General features: G+C 39.2%; 1 protein-coding gene across 7 annotated transcripts in view; it reads left to right on the plus strand.

Moving 5' to 3' along the window:
* Positions 1-10,615, plus strand: part of MARCHF1 (membrane associated ring-CH-type finger 1) — a 117,832-nt gene extending 107,217 nt beyond the window's left edge. For all 7 annotated transcript variants that reach the window (XM_053402935.1, XM_053402932.1, XM_053402931.1 and 4 more), the window contains 2 exons: positions 6,517-6,664; positions 8,255-10,615. In XM_053402935.1, coding sequence (XP_053258910.1) covers positions 6,517-6,664; positions 8,255-8,556 — 450 coding nt within the window. In that variant the 3' untranslated portion in view covers positions 8,557-10,615. The remainder of the gene's footprint in view (positions 1-6,516; positions 6,665-8,254) is intronic.
* Positions 10,616-11,185: the final 570 nt, after the last annotated feature.

Raw genomic sequence — 11,185 nt, forward strand, 5'->3', positions numbered from 1 at the left:
GTCCAGGGACTTGGGTGGCGCTGTGTCTAAACCACTGAGCCTCTGGGACTTGCTGATCAGAAGGTTGGCGGCTCAAATTCAGGCGGTGGGGTAAGCTCCTGTTGCTCTGTCCCAGCTTTTGCCAACCTAGCAGTTCAAAAGCATACCAGTGCAAGTAGATAAATTGGTACCGCTATGGCAGGAAAGTAAATGGCGTTTCCATGCGCTCTGGCACTTGTCACAGTGTCCTGTTGTGCCAGAAGCAATTTAGTCATGCTGGCCACATGATGCAGAAAGCTTTCTGTGGACAAACACTAGCTCCCTCAGCTTGACAAGCGAGATGAGCGCAGCACCCCATAGTCACCTTTGACTGGACTTAACCATCCAGGGGTCCTTTACCTTTTACTGTTTGTTAACACATTTTCTCAGACTTAAAATTTCCCTAACAAGAAGCCTGGCAATGTGACAAAATGCAGATGCCATTCCTCACTGTGATCTTTTGCCCTTTTGCTATGTGATCATGCACTACATTCCTAGAATGTCCCCTTTGAACCACTCAGTTCTCTGAGTTGCTTCAATGGCACTAGCATTCAGGACAATAACTGAGCTGGACTTGGAGCTGTCATTTCTCCTTTGCTAGCAGATTACTGAATTTCTTGTGCTCTGAGGAGCCTTCTTTATCATCTTCATTCTTTTTGAAGCTCACTACAAAGGTATGTTTTCCCCTGTTGCAAGCAGTTCTAGGGTACTACAGTTATGAAATGTCTCTACATTTGCACTTTTAATTATATTCTCTCTCTCCCTCTCTCTCCCTCACAGACTGATTGCATCTCTAAATGACAAAATTGTCTATGTAAATAGCATATGGTTTGGAAGCTTGTAATTAGATGCAAAATTATAGGAGTACGTAAATTACTGTGAGCCAAACCTTTTCATTTAGCTGGAGGTTATGGGAGGCCTTGATGGAGATCATGTGAGTGAGGCAGGAGGCTTGCTATACAACATTGATGAAGAAATTCCTATGCTGAACTGCTTTTCTGGGAGCTGTTGCACAAATTCAGAACGTATTTTGAAAGGGAAGAGGATGCCTCTGTGGTTCTGGGGAAGCTTGCTTGATGAATCTAAACATGATTGTTTTAAACAGCTGTCTAATAGAGTGAATGCTTTGCAGGCCGTAAGCCACAGGTTTAAGCCCTGATATGTCCACTTAAAAGGATCTCAGGTGGCAAGACTGCAAAATTCTTGGAGAGCCTGCCAGTCAAAATAGACAATGTGAGTGGTCTGACGCAGTATAAAGACTACTGACTCTGTATGATATGAGTAGGCTGTCCCTGTGAGCTGGAACCCTGAGCGCTCAAGTTTCTAACTCATGGGGAGAGCTTACATGTCGTGGCAGCCTGGCCCATGCAGCCATGCTCTTAAACATGTGGATAGCGTTGGGGAGGAGCCAGCACAGGCATGACAATAAAGGCAGGCTGAGCGAGTTCTCCCGATTCACTGAATTATCACTGCATGCCCTGGATGTTTGAGTGGGGCTAGTTTATTGCAAAATGCTGCTTTGGACAGTCACTTTGCAGTGACTTGGGGTGAAAGAACCTGTTCTAAAGGAGTGCATCTTCTGCAGAACTAACACTCGAGAGGCCTCACCACCAAGTGTCTGGCAAGCTTAATATGCACGAATAAGATAACAATGCCTAGCATTTATACTTTTCCAAGTGCCCAAAGGGCTTTAAAAGCATTCTCCACAAACCTTAGCAACCCTGTAAAAGGAGGCTATTATAACCATGCTGCCAACTAAGGCTCTGAGTCAGTGACTTGTCTAAGGATACCCAGATTATTCCTGGCTGGGAGGGGGGATGTGATGAGGCTATGGGCAGTTTCCCTTGGGTGATTGTTTATGCTTGGGCTTGCTCCTAGGTGCACTGGTGGTCATTTAGTGATTTTGCTGTTTTATGTTGTATTTATTTGGTTATTATATTTATTTAATATTTTGTTGACCGCTTTGGGAGCCTTTGGGTAAGAGAGCACTATATAAATAAAGAACAGCAACAGGTGTATAGTCAAGTGATTTGGAGACTTCATGTATTTTTATTTTGTGTTTTAAAGATGTAAACTGCCCTGTGATTTTCAGAAGAAGGGGTGGTATATAAACTCAATAAATGAAAATAAATAAAACTCTCCTAGCTGCTACACTGTAGTAGCTTTTGCAGCAGCTAAATATAAGAATGTATTTTATGCAGACCACCACTGTGAGCTTGACTGCCCAAGGCAAACTAAAAATGTTTTTCATCACTTACTAGAGGAATCTACTGCACTGTTGCTCTCCTGATGTTCTTAGTTAAGTTTAGAGATGCTGAGCCTCTTGAAGCAAAAGCAGTGTCTCTGGGATAGCATCCTGTATTTAAAGCAGTGTGGGAGAAAAGCAAAGCCCCGATTCTGTGGAAATGTGTCAACAAATAGTACAGAAGAGAACTAATGAGGCAGAATCTTTAGGGCTGTTTCACATGATCTGGTTCCACTTCATTTCAAAAGTGCTGTTCCACACTTGTGGCAGGAAACGGCATAAATTAAATTGCAGACTGAGAAATCCATCAGCCATTTTCTCGGCTGTACCTCACTTTCCCCAGCTGGTGTGATCACAAGAATCAGAGCATGACCTGCTTTGCACAAACATTTCCCCATCTGATCACGGGCACATGTATGATTGAACAAGAACGCCAGCTGTTTGAAAGTATGGGAATTTTAAATTTCAGCTATGGAAATCAAGCCTAAATAATAGGAAATGTACTCTGTTTAATGATGGTGCAGCTGTTTGGATTCATGTTTTATAGAAGGCTCAAGCCAAAATGAAATGCAGTGTCAAAACTATATGGTGTTCAATATAATTCCCTTTTTGCTTTTAGTCTAATGACAGAGCTGATAATTGAAAATGAAAACAATATAAAATTGGCAGATGGAACAACCAGTCTATAAATATACGTTGTTTTTGAAATTGAAGGTTTTCTTTCAGTGGTATCGTTTAATTTCCATTTTTAGGCAGTTTTATTTAGTGGCTATCTTTAAATACTATTGAAGTTCTTAGATGCTATTTTTGATTAGATTGTTTTTCAGTTACTCTGTTTTTGTAATCCTATGTAGTTTGTCCAAAAAAGGGGGGAGGCCTAGATACAGTATTCTAAGAAATATATTTTAACATTAATCTAGACATGCATGGTTGTACTTAAATCATTGAGAATAAATATGGAACATCTTTTGTACAGTCCTTTGCTACCCTCTAGTGTCTAACAGGCTGCACTTCTAGTCCTAACATTTCCATGTAACACTATTGAAGTTTGGAATGTCTGGATTACTACATTGCGATATAACTAGGAGCAATTAATTCAGCAAAGTGGGACACATTTCTAAGTTTGCAAACCTACTTTTTAAAAATCCATGTTTTTATTCTCATTTTGACTCTGCAACAGAAAATACAATAATCTGACATCATGGACCAGGGTCATAGTTCAGTGGCTGAGCATCTGCTTTGCATGCAAAAGGTACCAGGTTCAGTCCTTGGCATGTCCAGGTATAGCTCTGGCTGAAATCTCTTTAAGGTGAGGTCAGACAGCCCTCTCCCTGTGGAACTTCTGGGGCCTACTGAAGACCTTTTTTTTTATTGCAGCAGGCATTTTAATTGAATTGTAATTTTATAGTTGTAACTAATTTCTAGCTTGAGTGTACTGAGTTTTTTAGTATACCCCTTTAGATACACCTGAAATTACAAATTGTCAAAATAATCTAGTAGTAGACAATCCTGGGCTAGATAGACAAAGTCTTGACCTGGTATAATAAGTTCCTACTCTATTCTTCCTTCTCTTTCTGGCTTGTTCCCTGTTGATGTGGCTTTTTAGCTCTTTCTTTAGGAACATAAGAAGAGCAAACTGGACCAGGCCAATTGTCTACCTAGTTCAGTAAGCTGTCTTTGAAGTGGCCAGTCAAATAACTATGGGAAGGCATATGCATTTTCTGCTTCCAGCTTCTACCCCATTTGCCTCTTTCTAGTACTTTTATCAATGCTATTGCTCCTTCCATTGCACCCATGGCTCTTTAGCTATTTTCCCTTCCCCAAGAGCTATGCTGTCTCACGCTCTCTCTTTTTCCTTCATCTGTCCCAGTCTCATTTTCCTTTATTGCAATGTTTTGCCCACAAAGCTTTAGTATGCACTTGGTTTGAATGAGGAAGTCGAATACAGCAGACTGTGATCATGAGCCTTTCTGACCAACAAGGTAGTTATTTGGTGTTTTAATCTGTCTGTTAAATTTTTGAGTTGTTCAATGGTTGCATTCCTTTACACACTATTAATAGACACCTGGAAAGGCAGGATATACGGTAAGTTGCCCAACGATTAGGTAGCATGCTATCTATGAAATTGTAAAAGAAATACCCTAAATGGGGGGATGGACAGGCATGCATTACTATGTCCAATGCTTTTTTTCTGGGGGGACGCAGGGGAATACATGCCCCTGAACATTTTGTGAATCTTCGTACTTTTGTCAATTTACTGTATTTTTCCCCATTTTGAACTATAAAATAGTGATTTTTCTTGAGTCAAAATGAGAGTACCCCTAAACATTTTTTTTAAAAAAGCACTATGTCCACTTCTGCTCGTCCCTTGGTGTTTTTTTTTTTAAAATGTAACATTCAAGAAATATGAAAAAGCAGGAGGCAAGCCAAACAAAAGCATCATTAAGTTAATTTTTCTTTCCAAGTTTGAACTTATTAGTAGCATGAAGAAAGTGTAAGTCATTCTTATGATTTTTGATCGCTTTCGCTTGCACATCTTTTAAAGAAAGCAGTCTGCTGTGCCCACTCCCAAAAAAATGTATTGTGTTTATGTGCATAATTGACTTGGTATCCTGTTGGGGTCGATAAAGTATATCCCCATCCTTTGCTCTTCTTCAGCCGAAAGATGTTCCCATGGTGGCTAATTGATACTAGAGTTCTAATCTAACAGTACCTCTAACACCTTACTGTCACATCTCGGGCAGATGGTTCTGCTTACTGCCTCTTGTTTTCTGCTTGTGTGTCAAATCTCGTAATCACTTCTGTCTTAAACAGCCATAGTTTCCTTTCTTTTGCCATGGGGGCAGGGGCACACATCATTGTTCGATGATGGTGTTCTTTAAAATAGTATCAAAAGACAGGCAGGATGTAACTTGTTACAAATAAGAGAAAGAGAAATATTTCTGACTTAGTGTGGCAATACTGCACTGGAAACGTCACAATACTGTATACTGCAAAAAGCAATGTTAAGATGAGCAGCTTATGACAATGTGTGCAACTTCTGTTTGAAGCTGGAAGCAATTTCGTTGGCATGCAAAACTCACCTTATTTCTTCATCTTTCTCCAAGTTTGCTTTTTTATTTCCCTTCTGGCCTTATCAACTATTTGGAGTCATTTTGGAAGAAATGCAGCGCACACATTAAATTGTTGCTTCAAACATGTACTTCAGCCATGTAGTACTACAAGTAGCAGGAAGGTGGCAGTGTTGCACTGCATTTCTCCACCACTTGAGATATTTTAACGAGATGCAAAAGTAATATTCAAAAGTTGAAAAGTCTCAACAGCTCAGCATTTTAATCTACTTATGAAAGAGGAAAACATGATTTGCATGAGGATAAAAATCCACATTTGATCTAGAGAAGAAAAATGCTTTTTGCTTAAGTTTTCAGGCCCACTATTGGGTTAATTCAACATTCCTTATGATAGCTAAGGGACAAAATAGATGTGGCATTGATTGCATTATTGGCCCTCGTATGCTTTCTTATTTTGTTACTAAATAGCAGCTGTGGGAGGAAGGCAATCCAGGTTAAGACCATGGATGGGAGCAAACCATGGGCATGATCCGGATAAGACCCTACACCTTCAGTTGCTATTTACTTCTTGTTGAAAGCAGAGAAGGAACCAACCATGTGATTAGCATAATGTCTGAATTCACCTGAGCTCCACTGGAATTCCTTAGAGGCCATTTAGTTTCCTTGTGTATATTAGGCCTCTATACCTGCCAGAAGACATTTTAAATACATGCAACAGACTTCAGAGTTGCCCAGTATGTGCCTGGTTCTGTCCCAATAAAAACTGTACCAATTTAAAAGGAGACAGACTTTCCCCTTTCAAGAGTGCCTGTAGTGACAGAATTCTCTCTTCAAAATCAAACTGCACATACAGAATATTATTTTGCTGGTAGTTGCTACTGTAGTCCTTAATGGGACAGGGAAACTTTTAAACAGTTGCTCAGCACTTCACAAAACTAATGAAAGGGTGCCTTCCTTGATAAGCCTGAATAAAATACATCATGGGTTTTCTCCAAAATTGAGTTTAGTTTATTAATTTTGCTATTTCCCTTAAATTAAGGAAGCCCTGAATGCCTGTATTTTAGAGAACAAGTAGGAGATCCCAAAATTAAGTCATCCCCATTGCTAATTTTAGCGGGGCAGGGATAGTTTAGTAACATAAGAACTCCTGCAAACCCAACCATTTCTGTTTGCCATTTGCAGTGGGAAAAACTACAGATGACAACAAGTGAGAGGAGGAAGATTGTCTGCTCAGTCACATTTCACATTATTGCTATTACCTGCGTAGTTTGGTCACTGTATGTACTAATAGATCGGACCGCTGAGGAAATTAAGCAAGGCAATGACAATGGTGAGTGTATTTATCATTTTCTTTCTTTGTGTTCTTTGGTAGTATGATTTTAGAAATGGAGACTGTAAAGGCAAGTGAGCGCACAGAACCAAAAGCAACAGGTTCAAATGGGAGCATTCACCCAACTTCCCTAGTTCCAGTGTTCTGAGAACTTTGGCTTTTACATAAAAGAAGTAGGTTTCTAGCCCTTTAGGCCCCAGGCAACAGGTTTCAAAACATGTGGCCAATGTCTAGTGAAATTGCAGGCGCTGCTTAGGGTGGGAATTCCAGCATCTAAGGGGGTTTGATTGCTCTGCATTGCTCCCCACCCCTGCTGACAGAGCAATTATTCAAAATGGAGTTGCACTGCATGCAGGTGGACCCAGGCTCAATGACCAGCATCTCTACATAGGGCTGAGAATGTCTCCAGTCTGAACCCCCAAAGGGTCTGTGTAGACCACACCTAGGAAGATGGACAAATGGTCTGAGGCCCCTTCCTATGTTCCTAAAATAAAGCATATGCTGGCATGGTTAACATGATTGATCTGTTCTCAGAAGACGTTCTGACTTTACAAAGCAGCCCTGGCTACTTCATAAAGTGACTTGTCTTTAGGATAGCCACTGGGTGTCATGATATTCTAAAGACAAGCAACTGAGTATACATGAAACAAACATTGAGTATCACTGTGCCCAAGATTGCTCTGAAATACAATTTCCAACGTTGCATTTTTCCATTTAAAAATGTATATATGCATGCCTTATTTTTCTTTTTCAAGCTTAAGAGATCCTGCTAGGCAAAAAATAAATGAAACAAAAATGATATTTTACTGATGCGTTTAACATTTTCATACACCCAGTAAAACTGCCCTCGGCAAGCTTAAATTATGCAGTGGCAAATTATACACTTGGCATTCAAATAGGCAAGATTCTTAATCTCAGCGGCATAAGAGCATTTTAAAAGTTATATCCTGCAGGAAACAATTTCTCTTCTAGCAAATCTTAACTCATTCAAAAGAAATATCTCCCGGGTAAAAGGATTTTCTGTAAATAAATGTTAAAAAGAAATGCTCTGCCCAAAGTAGTGACTTGAAGGACCTAAAAGTCAATTGCAAATGTGGGTAACTGACAGGGGGTGACCCCCAAATAAGTGATTTCCACATCCGGTTTAAAACTTAAAGAGGCCTAAAGGACCCATTTAATTCAGAGTCCATTTCACAGTACCCAACTAGATTCCTATGGGAACTCCATAGGCAGGCTATGACAGCCTAGAGCTTCTCCCCCATCTAATCTCATGGAATTGAACCCTTTCACATAAATGTCAGGAAAGTTTAGCTTGCATGCATGAGCAAATAATTATTCTTTCTGTTCAGTACAAGCAAATTCATTACTGGGCACCCTCCTATATCTAAAACCATAATATTAAGAAAATTTCAGAGCTTCACTGCTCAACACGAGGAGGCCTTAGGAACTGAGCTGGTAGGGGGAGCCTTTGCAGCCTCCATGTGTCAGGAGGTTTCACTAAGCGCAATTTAGAAGCAAATAGCAACTCTGCGGGGAAATGAAACAGTAATATTAACTCTACCTCTTTCACCCCCTTTTTAACTCTGAAAGGTGTGCTGGAGTGGCCATTTTGGACAAAATTGGTTGTGGTGGCCATTGGGTTCACGGGAGGCCTTGTCTTCATGTACGTGCAATGTAAAGTCTACATTCAATTGTGGCGAAGGCTTAAGGCTTACAATCGAGTGATATTTGTTCAAAACTGTCCAGACACTGCCAAAAAACTAGAGGAGAAAAATTATTCCTCCAATCAGAACACTGAAATCAAAGACTCTGTAGTGGTGCCAGTATCACAGACAGGTACAAACTCTCAACAATCAGGAGAAGAAACTGTTTCTGATGTGATGCCGGTTTGATGGAAGCTGCGTTTCTCTTTCTTTACTGAAGAACAAAGTAATGTGCTTTCCTACTGTTCAGCCACATTAAAACAGCAAAACCACTAAGTAAATCTGAAGGAAGAACAAATGGAAAAATCGATCAAGAGAAGTTACACGTTACCTCTGGAATGTAATTGTGAAGTGGCTAAGCATAGTGAAAATGCAAAGAAGGAAGCGCATCAGAGATGACTTTCGAACAGGCAAACAAACATGGCAAGTACCACTGTTGATGGCTGAAAAGAGCTGCATATGCAGATTTACTACCAGTGTTCTGTTTACAAGGAGAAAACCCTTACATCTATTTGTTACTATGGTCTTTTTTGCTAATTATCGTAATCTTGGACACACTCTCTTCAAGGCAATTTTTAAAACGATTCATATTTACCCTTAAAGTCATGCAAAGAGATATGCACCATAGCACAAAGTATCCGAACCTCATAATGTGATAATTTTACAAAGAGGTGGCTGACCTGCAGCATATATGGTTTGAAGGCGATATGAAGGAAATCCTTTCCAAAAGTTACCATTGAAAACGTATGTTTAAAATGTGAGTATTTGTAAACTAGGTAGCTGAAAATATCCCTTGTATGCACAAATGATCATTTTCTTTCACATTTTTATATTCATTTGGTGCAGCAATTTGACTGCTGCTTATTCATAAGAGCTAAAATTGACAGAATATTCCTGCCACCTCCAAAATCCTGCTAAAGGGTAATGTGTTCTATAATCAGAGATATATTGCAGACAGAGCAGCAGGAAACCTTGAAAACATGTTTTTAGTACTTACATATTAGTGTGTAAAATATGCAAAGGGTGGGAGATTAAATTCTATTCTTTTGTTTAAGAGATCAGGATAGAACAGATTTAGAAACTTGTTCGGACAATATTGAAAGAGTCAAAGTAGGCAGCATTACCCATATGCCAGTATCTCTCTGATGTCCACTAAATCGACAAAGTATGTGGTACCTTCTATACAGGAGTAAAGCTGAATCATTAATGGTTCAGTAGTTCAGTTGTTACTATTGTGGTTTTAGCATAGTAATGTAAGACTGAAGTGTGACTAAATAGAAAATGCAGAAGATATATATCAGTATCATGTTGTACCCAGCAGGGATGACTTGCACGGGGGGAAGCCAATAACTTTGGCATCCCATTTCAGAATGATGTACCTCAACAGACTAAATGATTGGATGTCCTAAAAAGAAAGGGCACTGCACCTGTCCTTATACCACTCTTATGCTTGTTGAATGTATTGTGAGTTGTGCCCAAGTAATGTGAGTTATTCAAGAACAGTGTTACTAGTAATGAGAGGAACTTATGGTGGCAAACTGCAGTGGATTAAGTAATTTTTAAAAAGGACTACATTTCACATTTCATACTTATAAAACACAGTAAGACATAGATTCTGAAAAGACTCAGCAGAGGTATGTGATGGATCAGCTGAGACATTGCAAAAAGCACATAGCCTCCTTAAAATTAACGGGCCTTTTCCCAGTGATTTCAGTAGTTGAAATAAGGCCTCTCTTATTGGAATCATGGCACTAGTTTGGAAACATTAAAATGAGATTATGTAAGACAATAGTTTAGCAAAAAGAGTTGATAGTGGGGATCTTGAGTAGAAGTTGCATAAATAACCCATTGATGAATACTTTAATGCTAAAATGAAGAAATGCATTTTAACATTTAAACTGTCAGATGAAGGAGCCACACAAATTATTTGTGAGACACTGTGTATTTGAACAGAGGTCATAGGAGGGACTGAACAAAAATAAGATCATAATAAACTTAATTCCAAACTGGGTGGTTCATATCCATTTCACTAAGAAAAAGACACACACACATCCAGATATAGTCTAACTATAAACTGAAGTGATAGCTGACCTGGTGATTTTCTGCCCAGCTATAGCCATTTATAATAATGTACCATTGCTTTGTATAAACAACTGACTACTGTGATATAAATACTTTAAAAGATAAGGCAGCTGCAGCACATCGCACCATACTGGACAGGGCACAATATAAATTGCTTACTGAATTCCACTAAGTCAATTCAAAATGCTAATTTTTGAAGTCTCAATGCAACCAAATCAACAATGTTTCATCTTTAGGTCCCCATGCATTTAGCAAATTAAAAGAAGGCCAACTGATCATTTCGCCCAACAGCATAGTAATCAAGCATTGGATTCATGGAGACGGGCATGACTATAAATCACAATGCATAGGGCAGAAATAGTTTTTTTTATCACCAAAAGGAGATCATGTATGGAGACCATGTTTTCAAGACATACTAGTGACTTGGTTCCATTGCTTAGAAGCAAGATCTTTTCCTTTTTAAGATGATGCTTTTGAAATCCAATGCAGCTGGCTGAAGCAGCTATGAAGGAATAGTTACCACTTTTTTTTCATGAAATGGAGATGCCAGTTGTCACACACAGACTATAGTGTTATCTGTCTTTTCTAGTGCCAGTTAATAGATGACCATTAGAGATATCAGAAGTTGTATCAAAGAAAATGTTTACATGGTGGAATAAAGTTACCCTTAGAAAACAAAGATGATGAAAAGTTAACAATGAGGTAGTGTTAAATGCCAAATTAATTGTCTTCATCA

The sequence above is a fragment of the Podarcis raffonei genome, chromosome 9 (genome assembly GCF_027172205.1).
Source record: "Podarcis raffonei isolate rPodRaf1 chromosome 9, rPodRaf1.pri, whole genome shotgun sequence".
Taxonomy (NCBI): Eukaryota; Metazoa; Chordata; class Lepidosauria; order Squamata; family Lacertidae; genus Podarcis; species Podarcis raffonei.